Below are 16,441 nucleotides of genomic sequence, written 5' to 3' on the forward strand. Positions count from 1 at the left end.
CTGCTGCTGACAACAACAATACCAACAGTCACTATGACTGGCCTGTTGCTGACAACAACAATACCAACAGTCACTATGACTGGCCTGCTGCTGTTTCACAATACCAACAGTCACCATGACTGGCCTGCTGCTGACAACAATACCAACAGTCACTATGACTGGCCTGCTGCTGACAACAACAATACCAACAGTCACTATGACTGGCCTGCTGCTGACAACAACAATACCAACAGTCACTATGACTGGCCTGCTGCTGACAACAATACCAACAGTCACTATGACTGGCCTGCTGCTGACAACAACAATACCAACAGTCACTATGACTGGCCTGCTGCTGACAACAACAATACCAACAGTCACTATGACTGGCCTGCTGCTGACAACAACAATACCAACAGTCACTATGACTGGCCTGCTGCTGGCAACAACAATACCAACAGTCACTTTGACTGGCCTGCTGCTGACAACAACAATACCAACAGTCACTTTGACTGGCCTGCTGCTGACAGCAACAATACCAACAGTCACTATGACTGGCCTGCTGCTGGCAACAACAATACCAACAGTCACTATGACTGGCCTGCTGCTGACAACAACAATACCAACAGTCACTATGACTGGCCTGCTGCTGACAACAACAATACCAACAGTCACCATGACTGGCCTGCTGCTGACAACAACAATACCAACAGTCACTAATACTGTCCTGCTGCTGGCAACAACAATACCAACAGTCACCATGACTGGCCTGCTGCTGACAACAACAATACCAACAGTCACTATGACTGGCCTGCTGCTGACAACAACAATACCAACAGTCACTATGACTGGCCTGCTGCTGGCAACAACAATACCAACAGTCACTATGACTGGCCTGCTGCTGGCAACAACAATACCAACAGTCACTATGACTGGCCTGCTGCTGACAACAACAATACCAACAGTCACCATGACTGGCCTGCTGCTGACAACAACAATACCAACAGTCACTAATACTGGCCTGCTGCTGACAACAACAATACCAACAGTCACTATGACTGGCCTGCTGCTGACAACAACAATACCAACAGTCACTATGACTGGCCTGCTGCTGCAACAACAATACCAACAGTCACTATGACTGGCCTGCTGCTGACAACAATACCAACAGTCACTATGACTGGCCTGTTGCTGACAACAACAATACCAACAGTCACTATGACTGGCCCAATATTCACTGGGTTCAATATTCACAGGGTTCAATATTCACAGGGTTCAATATTCACAGGGTTCAATATTAACAGGGTTCAATATTCACAGGGTTCAATATTCACAGGGTTCAATATTCACAGGGTTCAATTTTCACTGGGTTCAATATTCACAGGGTTCAATATTCACTGGGTTCAATATTCACTGGGTTCAATATTCACTGGGTTCAAAAGTCACAGGGTTCAATATTCACTGGGTTCAAAAGTCACAGGGTTCAATATTCACTGGGTTCAATATTCACTGGGTTCAATATTCACAGGGTTCAATATTCACCGGGTTCAATATTCACAGGGTTCAATATTCACTGGGTTCAATATTCACTGGGTTCAATATTCACAGGGTTCAATATTCACAGGGTTCAATATTCACTGGGTTCAATATTCACAGGGTTCAATATTCACCGGGTTCAATATTCACAGAGTTCAATATTCACAGGGTTCAATATTCACAGGGTTCAATATTCACAGGGTTCTATATTCACAGGGTTCAATATTCACAGGGTTCAATATTCACCAGGTTCAATATTTGGCCAATTCAATATTCTCATTATATCCAACACAATAACATTAAACTCTGGATACAGTTTAATAAGGACATCTTTCCTTAGGCCTACATTAGGTTGCTGTCTTCAGCCTGTGCAATTCCTGCACTTTCTGTGTTTTACCTGTCTACTGTTTCACCTGTCTAGTGTTTCTGTGTTTTACCTGTCTACTGTTTCTGTGTTTTACCTGTCTACTGTTTCTGTGTTTTACCTGTCTACTGTTTCTGTGTTTTACCTGTCTACTGTTTCTGTGTTTTACCTGTCTACTGTTTCTGTGTTTCACCTGTCTACTGTTTTACCTGTCTACTGTTTCTGTGTTTTACCTGTCTACTGTTTCTGTGTTTTACCTGTCTACTGTTTCTGTGTTTCACCTGTCTACTGTTTTACCTGTCTACTGTTTCTGTGTTTTATCTGTCTACTGTTTCTGTGTTTTACCTGTCTACTGTTTCTGGGTTTTACCTGTCTACTGTTTCTGGGTTTTACCTGTCTACTGTTTCTGGGTTTTACCTGTCTACTGTTTCTGTGTTTCACCTGTCTACTGTTTTACCTGTCTACTGTTTCTGTGTTTTACCTGTCTACTGTTTCTGTGTTTTACCTGTCTACTGTTTCTGGGTTTTACCTGTCTACTGTTTCTGTGTTTTACCTGTCTACTGTTTCTGTGTTTTACCTGTCTACTGTTTCTGTGTTTTACCTGTCTACTGTTTCTGTGTTTCACCTGTCTACTGTTTTACCTGTCTACTGTTTCTGTGTTTTACCTGTCTACTGTTTCTGTGTTTTACCTGTCTACTGTTTCTGGGTTTTACCTGTCTACTGTTTCTGTGTTTTACCTGTCTACTGTTTCTGTGTTTCACCTGTCTACTGTTTTACCTGTCTACTGTTTCTGTGTTTTACCTGTCTACTGTGTCTGGGTTTTACCTGTCTACTGTTTCTGTGTTTTACCTGTCTACTGTTTCTGTGTTTTACCTGTATACTGTTTATGTGTTTTACCTGTCTACTGTTTCTGTGTTTTACCTGTCTACTGTTTTACCTGTCTACTGTTTTACCTGTCTACTGTTTCTGTGTTTTACCTGTCTACTGTTTTACCTGTCTACTGTTTCTGTGTTTTACCTGTCTACTGTTTTACCTGTCTACTGTTTTACCTGTCTACTGTTTCTGGGTTTTACCTGTCTACTGTTTCTGGGTTTTACCTGTCTACTGTTTTACCTGTCTACTGTTTTACCTGTCTACTGTTTTACCTGTCTACTGTTTCTGGGTTTTACCTGTCTACTGTTTCTGGGTTTTACCTGTCTACTGTTTCTGGGTTTTACCTGTCTACTGTTTCTGGGTTTTACCTGTCTACTGTTTCTGGGTTTTACCTTTCTACTGTTTCTGTGGCAGGGAATTGAGAGTAGAGCAACGATAGTGGTGCTGACTGTCTGAAATAAGTGATCGCTCTTCTCTTCTCCTCTGGGCTGTTTGTGGAGATGTTATGTTCTCTGTTTCACTCAGTAACGTTGAACTGAGATGCAACCTTTTAATTGAAGCCTGTCAGGTTCCCCATTTATAATTCCAGAGATAAAGAGCGAGGAAGAGAGAGTACCTATACTCTTACCTCTAGAGGAGTAACTGCAACATGCTAGGCACCTCAATAAGATATATCCCATCCTGCTGTAGTCTTGGCCTCAGTACTTTAGATAAATCCCACCCTGTTGTAGGTTTTGGCCTTTCTAGGGAGTTTTTCCTAGCCACCGTGCTTTTACACCTGCATTGTTTGCTGTTTGGGGTTTTAGGCTGGGTTTCTGTACAGCACTTTGAGATATCAGCTGATGTACGAAGGGCTATATAAATAAATTTGATTTGATTTGATTTGTAGTCTTGGCCTCAGTACTTTAGATAAATCCCATCCTGCCGTAGTCTTGACCTCAGTACTTTAGATAGATTCCATCTTCCCTTAGCTGTGGCCTTGCCCTCAGTACTTTAGATAAATCCCATCCTGCCATAGCCTTGGCCTCAGTACTTTTGATGAATCCCATCCTGCCATAGCCTTGGCCTCAGTACTTTAGATAAATCCCATCCTGCCATAGCCTTGGCCTCAGTACTTTAGATAAATCCCATCCTGCCATAGCCTTGGCCTCAGTACTTTAGATAAATCCCATCCTGCCATAGCCTTGGCCTCAGTACTTTAGATAAATCCCATCCTGCCATAGCCTTGGCCTCAGTACTTTAGATAGAACCCATCTTGCCTAAGCTGTGGCCTTGCCCTCAGTACTTTAGATAGATCTTTGGCCTCCCAGTAGCCCCCATTAAAATATAGCCGATCCCTCACACAGTAGCCCCCATTAAAATATAGCCGATCCCTCACACAGTAGCCCCCATTAAAATATAGCCGATCCCTCACACAGTAGCCCCACTTAAAATATAGCCGATCCCTCACACAGTAGCCCCACTTAAAATATAGCCGATCCCTCACACAGTAGCCCCACTTAAAATATAGCCGATCCCTCACACAGTAGCCCCACATAAAATATAGCCGATCCCTCACACAGTAGCCCCCATTAAAATATAGCCGATCCCTCACACAGTAGCCCCACTTAAAATATAGCCGATCCCTCACACAGTAGCCCCCATTAAAATATAGCCGATCCCTCACACAGTAGCCCCCATTAAAATATAGCCGATCCCTCACACAGTAGCCCCACTTAAAATATAGCCGATCCCTCACACAGTAGCCCCCATTAAAATATAGCCGATCCCTCACACAGTAGCCCCACTTAAAATATAGCCGATCCCTCACACAGTAGCCCTCCTTAAAATATAGCCGATCCCTCACACAGTAGCCCTCCTTAAAATATAGCCGATCCCTCACACAGTAGCCCCCATTAAAATATAACCGATCCCTCACACAGTAGCCCCCCTTAAAATATAGCCGATCCCTCACACAGTAGCCCTCCTTAAAATATAGCCGATCCCTCACACAGTAGCCCCCATTAAAATATAGCCGATCCCTCACACAGTAGCCCCCATTAAAATATAGCCGATCCCTCACACAGTAGCCCTCCTTAAAATATAGCCGATCCCTCACACAGTAGCCCCACTTAAAATATAGCCGATCCCTCACACAGTAGCCCCACTTAAAATATAGCCGATCCCTCACACAGTAGCCCCACTTAAAATATAGCCGATCCCTCACACAGTAGCCCTCCTTAAAATATAGCCGATCCCTCACACAGTAGCCCTCCTTAAAATATAGCCGATCCCTCACACAGTAGCCCTCCTTAAAATATAGCCGATCCCTCACACAGTAGCCCCCATTAAAATATAGCCGATCCCTCACACAGTAGCCCCACTTAAAATATAGCCGATCCCTCACACAGTAGCCCCACTTAAAATATAGCCGATCCCTCACACAGTAGCCCCACTTAAAATATAGCCGATCCCTCACACAGTAGCCCTCCTTAAAATATAGCCGATCCCTCACACAGTAGCCCTCCTTAAAATATAGCCGATCCCTCACACAGTAGCCCTCCTTAAAATATAGCCGATCCCTCACACAGTAGCCCTCCTTAAAATATAGCCGATCCCTCACACAGTAGCCCCCATTAAAATATAGCCGATCCCTCACACAGTAGCCCCACTTAAAATATAGCCGATCCCTCACACAGTAGCCCTCCTTAAAATATAGCCGATCCCTCACACAGTAGCCCTCCTTAAAATATAGCCGATCCCTCACACAGTAGCCCTCCTTAAAATATAGCCGATCCCTCACACAGTAGCCCCCTTAAAATATAGCCGATCCCTCACACAGTAGCCCTCCTTAAAATATAGCCGATCCCTCACACAGTAGCCCCACTTAAAATATAGCCGATCCCTCACACAGTAGCCCCACTTAAAATATAGCCGATCCCTCACACAGTAGCCCCCATTAAAATATAGCCGATCCCTCACACAGTAGCCCCACTTAAAATATAGCCGATCCCTCACACAGTAGCCCCCATTAAAATATAGCCGATCCCTCACACAGTAGCCCCCCTTTTCAAACACTGCAACCACCAGTGGCCACTGACGTTTGATCTTGTAAATACATTTTAAAAATACCCAAAAATTGCAATCTCCTGCTCCTTCCCTGACTTTCCGGTAGTCATTTTATACATTTTACCGCTGTTTTCTCCAAATTTCAATTACAATCTTGGCCCATTGCTGCTACTCCCCAACGGGCTCGGGTGAGGCGAAGGTCGAGTCATACATCCTCCGAAACATGACCCGCCAAACCGCACTTCTTAACACCCACCCGCACCAATGTTTTCGGATGGAAACACTGTTCAACTAACGATTGAGGTCAGCCTGCAAGCGCCCGGCCTGCCACAAGGAGTCGCTAGTGCACGATGAGTCAAGTAAAGCCGCCCCTGGCTTTTTCCGTGGCTAAAACCAACTAGGCAGGTAATTAAACACCTTTATTCATATCTACAGATGGAATACAAGCTTGTTATTAAGGCACATGAATATCACATGTTCCAGAAAGGCATTTCTGCCCCCCCCCCAAAAAAAAATATGTTTAAGTTCAAATGCCTCTCCTGTGAAGTAGTGACGTGCGATTTTCACCTATCTTCCTGAAATGAGTAACTAATGTGCAGAAGGATTTTGGTACCCAGGCGCTAAAATGTCTCTCTCCTCACATAACCAATGTCGTCAATGTATGATTGGGTGATAGAACCTGATAATTGAGCATGTGATTTGACATCACTATTGAATTTGAATTATCTGAATGATGAAGAAGAAGTTGATTGAATTTAGAACAATATTGTAAAGATGAGAAAGATTTGTGGGCGGTCTAATTAATTTATTATGAAAGGCTGGAAATTGAAGATAATTTCCCCTCGGAGTCAAATCAGACACGGAGTACATCATACTACATGTGTGTAGTTCACAACGGCAAGCCGAATCAAACAAATGCCGAATTTACATCATCTGGAGTCGGATAGGGGATCAGATATCGAGTTTGACATTGATGTTGCAATGTTGCTGACGAAGAGTCTTCATTTGATTCGAGCCTCCGCCTCAGATGCTTGAGCCTCGTCGCAGAAAGACCAGAACAGTGTGAGATGGTGATCCCAACGTAAGACAGGAGTCTGGCAGAGAATTACTGGCCAGCTTGGAAAAGTGAACTAACAGAGACGGGAGCTGCCGCCCTCTGTACAACACAACATACCTGCGGAGCTGTACTCCACATCCGCAATGTCAGAGTGGTAAAGCTAGATGTATTGATTTACAACAGCAGTATCATCATGGATGTATTGATTTACAACAGCAGTATCATCATGGATGTATTGATTTACAACAGCAGTATCATCATGGATGTATTGATTTACAACAGCAGTATCATCGTGGATGTATTGATTTAAAACAGCAGTATCATCATGGATGTATTGATTTACAACAGCAGTATCATCATGGATGTATTGATTTACAACAGCAGTATCATCATGGATGTCACACAGTAGCCCTTTAAACAGCAGTATCATCATGGATGCCCTATTGATTTACAACAGCAGTATCATCATGGATGTATTGATTTACAACAGCAGTATCATCATGGATGTATTGATTTACAACAGCAGTATCATCATGGATGTATTGATTTACAACACAGTATCATCATGGATGTATTGATTTACAACAGCAGTATCATCATGGATGTATTGATTTACAACAGCAGTATCATCATGGATGTATTGATTTACAACAGCAGTATCATCGTGGATGTATTTATTTACAACGGCAGTATCATCGTGGATGTATTGATTTACAACAGCAGTATCATCCCTCACACATGTATTGATTTACAACAGCAGTATCATCATGGATGTATTGATTTAAAACAGCAGTATCATCATGGATGTATTGATTTACAACAGCAGTATCATCGTGGATGTATTGATTTACAACAGCAGTATCATCGTGGATGTATTGATTTACAACAGCAGTATCATCATGGATGTATTGATTTACAACAGCAGTATCATCATGGATGTATTGATTTACAACAGCAGTATCATCATGGATGTATTGATTTACAACAGCAGTATCATCATGGATGTATTGATTTACAACAGCAGTATCATCATGGATGTATTGATTTACAACAGCAGTATCATCATGGATGTATTGATTTAAAACAGCAGTATCATCATGGATGTATTGATTTAAAACAGCAGTATCATCATGGATGTATTGATTTACAAGTAGCCCCCTTATCATCGTGGATGTATTGATTTAAAACAGCAGTATCATCGTGGATGTATTGATTTACAACAGCAGTATCATCATGGATGTATTGATTTACAACAGCAGTATCATCATGGATGTATTGATTTACAACAGCAGTATCATCATGGATGTATTGATTTACAACAGCAGTATCATCATGGATGTATTGATTTAAAACAGCAGTATCATCATGGATGTATTGATTTACAACAGCAGTATCATCATGGATGTATTGATTTACAACAGCAGTATCATCATGGATGTATTGATTTACAACAGCAGTATCATCATGGATGTATTGATTTACAACAGCAGTATCATCATGGATGTATTGATTTAAAACAGCAGTATCATCATGGATGTATTGATTTACAACAGCAGTATCATCACTACATGTGGATTCACAACAGCAGTATCATCATGGATGTATTGATTTACAACAGCAGTATCATCGTGGATGTATTGATTTACAACAGCAGTATCATCATGGATGTATTGATTTACAACAGCAGTATCATCATGGATGTATTGATTTACAACAGCAGTATCATCATGGATGTATTGATTTACAACAGCAGTATCATCATGGATGTATTGATTTACAACAGCAGTATCATCATGGATGTATTGATTTACAACAGCAGTATCATCATGGATGTATTGATTTAAAACAGCAGTATCATCATGGATGTATTGATTTACAACAGCAGTATCATCATGGATGTATTGATTTACAACAGCAGTATCATCATGGATGTATTGATTTACAACAGCAGTATCATCATGGATGTATTGATTTACAACAGCAGTATCATCATGGATGTATTGATTTACAACAGCAGTATCATCATGGATGTATTGATTTACAACAGCAGTATCATCATGGATGTATTGATTTACAACAGCAGTATCATCATGGATGTATTGATTTAAAACAGCAGTATCATCATGGATGTATTGATTTACAACAGCAGTATCATCATGGATGTATTGATTTACAACAGCAGTATCATCATGGATGTATTGATTTAAAACAGCAGTATCATCGTGGATGTATTGATTTACAACAGCAGTATCATCATGGATGTATTGATTTACAACAGCAGTATCATCATGGATGTATTGATTTACAACAGCAGTATCATCATGGATGTATTGATTTACAACGGCAGTATCATCGTGGATGTATTGATTTAAAACAGCAGTATCATCGTGGATGTATTGATTTACAACAGCAGTATCATCATGGATGTATTGATTTACAACAGCAGTATCATCATGGATGTATTGATTTACAACAGCAGTATCATCATGGATGTATTGATTTACAACAGCAGTATCATCATGGATGTATTGATTTAAAACAGCAGTATCATCGTGGATGTATTGATTTACAACGGCAGTATCATCATGGATGTATTGATTTACAACAGCAGTATCATCGTGGATGTATTGATTTACAACAGCAGTATCATCATGGATGTATTGATTTAAAACAGCAGTATCATCGTGGATGTATTGATTTACAACAGCAGTATCATCATGGATGTATTGATTTACAACAGCAGTATCATCATGGATGTATTGATTTACAACAGCAGTATCATCATGGATGTATTGATTTACAACAGCAGTATCATCATGGATGTATTGATTTACAACAGCAGTATCATCATGGATGTATTGATTTACAACAGCAGTATCATCATGGATGTATTGATTTACAACAGCAGTATCATCGTGGATGTATTGATTTACAACAGCAGTCTGGGAACATCAGGATGTGGGGGGGGAAATGAACTATAGCTAACCAAGGCTGCCAGGTGCACAGTGTTTCCTCCGACACATTGCTGCGGCTGGCTTCCGGGTTGGATGCGCGCTGTGTTAAGAAGCAGTGCGGCTTGGTTGGGTTGTGTATCGGAGGACGCATGACTTTCAACCTTCGTCTCTCCCGAGCCCGTACGGGAGTTGTAGCGATGAGACAAGATAGTAGCTACTAAACAATTGGATACCACGAAATTGGGGAGAAAATGGGGTAAACAAACATATGATTTAGGGGAGAAAAAAAAAGTGGTTATATAGTATTCTAGTGGTTCTATAGTGTAATGTGGGGTCTATATTATAGTGGTTATATAGTATAATAGTGGTTATATAGTATAATAGTGCTTATATAGTATTCTAGTGGTTATATAGTGTAATGTGGGTCTATATTATAGTGGTTATATAGTGTAATGTGGGTCTATATTATAGTGGTTATATAGTATTGTTAGTGGTTTTATTGTATAATAGTGGTTATATAGTATAATAGTGGCTATTTAGTACAATAGTGGTTTGATAGTATGATAGTGGTTATATAGTATTGTCAGTGGTTATATAGTATAATAGTGGTTATATAGTATAATAGTGGCTATATGCTATAATAGTGGTTCTATAGTATTGTAAGTGGTTCTATAGTATAATAGTGGTTATATAGTATAATAGTGGTTCTATAGTATACAAGTGGTTATGTAGTATTGTTAGTGGTTATATAGTATAATAGTGGTTATATAGTATAATAGTGGTTCTATAGTATTGTTAGTGTTTATATAGTATAATAGCGGTTATATAGTATACAAGTGGTTATGTAGTATTGTTTGTGGTTATATAGTATAATAGTGATTATATAGTATAATATTGGTTGTATAGTATAATAGTCGTTCTACAGTATAATAGTGGCTTTATAGTATAATAGTGGTTATATAGTATTGTTAGTGGTTATATAGTATTGTTAGTGGTTATATAGTATAATAGTGGCTATGTAGTACAATAGTGGTTATATTGTGGATATATAGTATACTAGAGGTTATTTAGTATTCTAGTGGTTATATAGTATAATAGTGGTTATATAGTATACTAGTGGTTATATAGTGTAATGTGGGTCTATATTATAGTGGTTATATAGTATTCTAGTGGTTATATAGTATTATAGTGGTTATATAGTATAATAGTGGTTATATAGTATATAGTGTAATAGTGGTTATATAGTATTATAGTGGTTATATAGTGTAATAGTGGTTATATAGTATTATAGTGGTTATATAGTGTAATAGTGGTTATATAGTGTAATAGTGGTTATATAGTGTAATGTGGGTCTATATTATAGTGGTTATATAGTATTCTAGTGGTTATATGCTTGTGAATCAGGGGGTTGGGGATAGAGGTATGAGGGAATAGATGGAGTGATAAGAATGGGGTTGGGGATAGAGGTATGAGGGAATAGATGGAGTGATAAGAATGCTAATGAATAAACTGATGTAATTGTGTCACTACGGGGGGAAATTACACAGTGATAGAAGGGGAAGTAGAGGCTATATCTCCCCCCTCGCCCCTCCCTCCGACTGTAGAGGCTATAACCTCCCCCTCGCCCCTCCCTCCGACTGTAGAGGCTATATCTCCCCCCCCCTCCCCCCCTCGCCCCTCCCTCCGACTGTAGAGGCTATATCTTCCCCCCCCTCCCTCCGACTGTGTCTGACTGACTCATCCCTAGGCAACCACAGCCCTGTCCTGTCTTACTGGGATACTACTGCTGTTGATGCCCTCCAAAGTGCCTGTCCTAACTCCCCTCATCCACGGAGGCAAGCCTAGTCCCCATCACCAGACTGCCCTTCAAAATGCCAACCCAATATTCTCAGCAACACCGAGCCAGCGCAGTCCCCAGCTCCAGGCTCTGTGTCCTGTATGGTGGATGGTGTCATGGCATTTGGAGCAGCTCTGCACTGTGTGTGAACAGGATCAGATTTAAAATCAATGTCCTCACTTTTCATCTGCTTTATCTCGGGTCCATCTTGTCATAATATTGACTTCAGATGTTTGTTTGGAGCACCACTGTAGAGGGATGTTTGCTCCCTATGCAGAGAACGGAGACCGAGAGAGCAGAAAGAGAGAGAGAGCAGAGAGAGAGAGCAGAGAGAGAGAGCAGAAAGAGAGAGAGAGCAGAGAGAGAGAGCAGAAAGAGAGAGCAGAAAGAGCAGTTAGAGAGAGAGAGCAGAGAGAGAGATGAAATCACTGCTCTCCTGTATGTTGTTTAGCTCATTTGGGACCTCTGTGCTCTTCAAATCAAATGTATTTATGAAGCCCTTCTTACATCAGCTGATGTATAGAAACCCAGCCTAAAACCCCAAACAGCAAGCAATGCAGGTGTGTGCTCATATAGGATCTCTACTCTCCTGTGTGTGGTTTAGCTCATATAGGATCTCTGCTCTCCTGTATGTGGTTAGCTCATGTAGGATCTCTGCTCTACCATGTGGGATCTCTGCCTCTCCTGTGTGTGGTTTAGCTCATATAGGATCTCTGCTCTCCTGTGTGTGGTTTAGCTCATATAGGGTCTCTGCTCTCCTGTGTGTGGTTCAGCTCATATAGGATCTCTGCTCTCCTGTGTGTGGTTTAGCTCATATAGGATCTCTGCTCTCCTGTGTGTGGTTTAGCTCATATAGGATCTCTACTCTCCTGTGTGTGGTTTAGCTCATATAGGATCTCTGCTCTCCTGTGTGTGGTTTAGCTCATATAGGATCTCTGCTCTCCTGTGTGTGGTTTAGCTCATATAGGATCTCTGCTCTCCTGTGTGTGGTTTAGCTCATATAGGATCTCTACTCTCCTGTGTGTGGTTTAGCTCATATAGGATCTCTACTCTCCTGTGTGTGGTTTAGCTCATATAGGATCTCTGCTCTCCTGTGTGTGGTTTAGCTCATATAGGATCTCTGCTCTCCTGTGTGTGGTTTAGCTCATATAGGATCTCTACTCTCCTGTGTGTGGTTTAGCTCATATAGGATCTCTGCTCTCCTGTGTGTGGTTTAGCTCATATAGGATCTCTACTCTCCTGTGTGTGGTTTAGCTCATATAGGATCTCTGCTCTCCTGTGTGTGGTTTAGCTCATATAGGATCTCTGCTCTCCTGTGTGTGGTTTAGCTCATATAGGATCTCTGCTCTCCTGTGTGTGGTTTAGCTCATATAGGATCTCTGCTTTCCTGTATGTGGTTAGCTCATGTAGGATCTCTGCTCTACCATGTGGGATCTCTGCTCTCCTGTGTGTGGTTTAGCTCATATAGGGTCTCTGCTCTCCTGTGTGTGGTTTAGCTCATATAGGATCTCTGCTCTCCTGTGTGTGGTTTATCTCATATAGGATCTCTGCTCTCCTGTGTGTGGTTTAGCTCATATAGGATCTCTGCTCTCCTGTGTGTGGTTTAGCCTGTGTGTGGTTTAGCTCATATAGGATCTCTGCTCTCCTGTGTGTGGTTTAGCTCATATAGGGTCTCTGCTCTCCTGTGTGTGGTTTAGCTCATATAGGATCTCTACTCCCTGTGGATCTCTGTTCTCCTGTGTGTGGTTTAGCTCATATAGGATCTCTGCTCTCCTGTGTGTGGTTTAGCTCATATAGGATCTCTGCTCTCCTGTGTGTGGTTTAGCTCATATAGGATCTCTGCTCTCCTGTGTGTGGTTTAGCTCATATAGGAGCTCTGCTCTCCTGTGTGTGGTTTAGCTCATATAGGATCTCTACTCTCCTGTGTGTGGTTTAGCTCATATAGGATCTCTGCTCTCCTGTGTGTGGTTTAGCTCATATAGGATCTCTGCTCTCCTGTGTGTGGTTTAGCTCATATAGGATCTCTACTCTCCTGTGTGTGGTTTAGCTCATATAGGATCTCTACTCTCCTGTGTGTGGTTTAGCTCATATAGGATCTCTACTCTCCTGTGTGTGGTTTAGCTCATATAGGATCTCTACTCTCCTGTGTGTGGTTTAGCTCATATAGGATCTCTACTCTCCTGTGTGTGGTTTAGCTCATATAGGATCTCTGCTCTCCTGTGTGTGGTTTAGCTCATATAGGATCTCTGCTCTCCTGTGTGTGGTTTAGCTCATATAGGGTCTCTGCTCTCCTGTGTGTGGTTTAGCTCATATAGGATCTCTGCTCTCCTGTGTGTGGTTTAGCTCATATAGGATCTCTGCTCTCCTGTGTGTGGTTTAGCTCATATAGGATCTCTACTCTCCTGTGTGTGGTTTAGCTCATATAGGATCTCTACTCTCCTGTGTGTGGTTTAGCTCATATAGGATCTCTACTCTCCTGTGTGTGGTTTAGCTCATATAGGATCTCTACTCTCCTGTGTGTGGTTTAGCTCATATAGGATCTCTGCTCTCCTGTGTGTATTTGTGGTTTAGTTTGTGCGCAATGTGTGTGTTGTAACATGACAGTAATACAGCATCGTGTATGTGGTAAATCTCTCAGGCGGTGTGGCTACAGCAAGGCCAAGCAGGAACCTGATGAAGAGAAGATACACTTCCACAACGGCCACAGTAAGTTGCACGCACGCACGCAGTATTGTATTCTATACTACACCACTGACTGTTATAAACAGCCATCTCCAGCTCATCAGAGGCTGCTGCCTATAGACATAGATTAGGAATCACTGGCCACTTTAAGGACATGAAACACGAGCCACTTTAATCATGTCTCCGCGTCTGGCATTACTCATCTCATATGTGTAAACTGTACTCTATACTATGCCACGGTATCTTAGTCACTTTAATTGTGTGTAAATACTACATCACCCATCTCATATGTATATCCTGTATTCTATACTACATCACCCATCTCATATGTATATACTGTATTCTATACTACATCACCCATCTCATATGTATATACTGTATTCTATACTACATCACCCATCTCATATGTATATCCTGTATTCTATACTACATCACCCATCTCATATGTATATACTGTATTCTATACTACATCACCCATCTCATATGTATATCCTGTATTCTATACTACATCACCCATCTCATATGTATATACTGTATTCTATACTACATCACCCATCTCATATGTATATCCTGTATTCTATACTACATCTCACCCTGTATCTCCCATCTCATGTATATCCTGTATTCTATACTACATCACCCATCTCATATGTATATCCTGTATTCTATACTACATCACCCATCTCATATGTATATACTGTATTCTATACTACATCACCCATCTCATATGTATATACTGTATTCTATACTACATCACCCATCTCATATGTATATCCTGTATTCTATACTACATCACCCATCTCATATGTATATCCTGTATATCCTGTATATCCTGTATATCCTGTATATCCTGTATATACTATATATCCTGTATATCCTGTATATCCTGTATATCCTGTATATCCTGTATATACTATGCCACTGTATATTAGTCCAATGCCGCTCTGACATTACCGTTCACAAGTTTGGGGTCACTTAGTAATGTTTTTGAAAGAAAACCTCATTGTTTTCCATTAAAATAACTTAAAATTGATTAGAAATACATTGTAGACATTGTTAATGTTGTAAATGACTATTGTAGCTGGAAACAGCAGTTTTTTTGTTAATGTATGAAGTCCATTATCAGCAACCATCACTCATGTGCTCCAATGGCACGTTGTGTTAGCTAATCCAAGTACAGAGGCCCATTATCAGCAACCATCACTCATGTGCTCCAATGGCACGTTGTGTTAGCTAATCCAAGTTTATCATTTTAAAAGGCTAATTGAACATTAGAAAACCCTTTTGCAATTATGTTAGCCCGGCTGAAAACGTTTGTTCTGATTAAAGAAGCAATAAAACTGGCCTTGTTTAGAGTATCTGGAGCATCAGCATTTGTGGTTTTGATTACAGGCTCAAAATGTCCAGAAACAAATAACTTTTTATTTTGAAACTCGTCAGTATTCTTGTTCTGAGAAATGAATAACCAGAATAGAAAGAGGAGTGGGAGGCCCCGGTGCACAACTGAGCAAGAGGACAAGTACGTTAGAGTGTCTAGTTTGAGAAACAGACTCCTCACAAGTTCTCAACTGGCAGCTTCATTAAATAGTACCCTGCAAAACACCAGTCTCAACGTCAACAGTGAAGAGGCGACCCTGGGATGATGGCCTTCTAGCCAGAGTTCCTCTGTCCAGTCTCAACGTCAACAGTGAAGAGGCGACCCTGGGATGATGGCCTTCTAGGCAGAGTTCCTCTGTCCAGTCTCAACGTCAACAGTGAAGAGGCGACCCTGGGATGCTGGCCTTCTAGGCAGAGTTCCTCTGTCCAGTCTCAACGTCAACAGTGAAGCGGAGACTCTGGGATGCTGGCCTTCTAGCCAGAGTTCCTCTGTCCAGTCTCAACGTCAACAGTGAAGAGGCGACCCTGGGTTGATGGCCTTCTAGGCAGAGTTCCTCTGTCCAGTCTCAACGTCAACAGTGAAGAGGCGACCCTGGGATGATGGCCTTCTAGGCAGAGTTCCTCTGTCCAGTCTCAACGTCAACAGTGAACAGGAGACTCTGGGGGAGGTCTGGGGGAGGCAATGTGATGGTCTGGGGGAGGCAATGTGATGGTCTGGGGGAGGCAATGTGATG

General features: G+C 41.4%; 1 protein-coding gene across 1 annotated transcript in view; it reads left to right on the plus strand.

Annotated features, from left to right (window-relative positions):
* The window catches only part of LOC118377518 (ephrin type-A receptor 5-like), a 225,241-nt gene that overhangs the window by 145,505 nt on the left and 63,295 nt on the right, over nt 1–16,441 (plus strand). The window contains 1 exon segment of the mRNA XM_052458753.1: nt 14,287–14,354. Within this exon segment, the coding sequence (XP_052314713.1) occupies nt 14,287–14,354 (68 nt within the window).

This window comes from Oncorhynchus keta, chromosome 12 (genome assembly GCF_023373465.1).
Source record: "Oncorhynchus keta strain PuntledgeMale-10-30-2019 chromosome 12, Oket_V2, whole genome shotgun sequence".
NCBI lineage: Eukaryota > Metazoa > Chordata > Actinopteri > Salmoniformes > Salmonidae > Oncorhynchus > Oncorhynchus keta.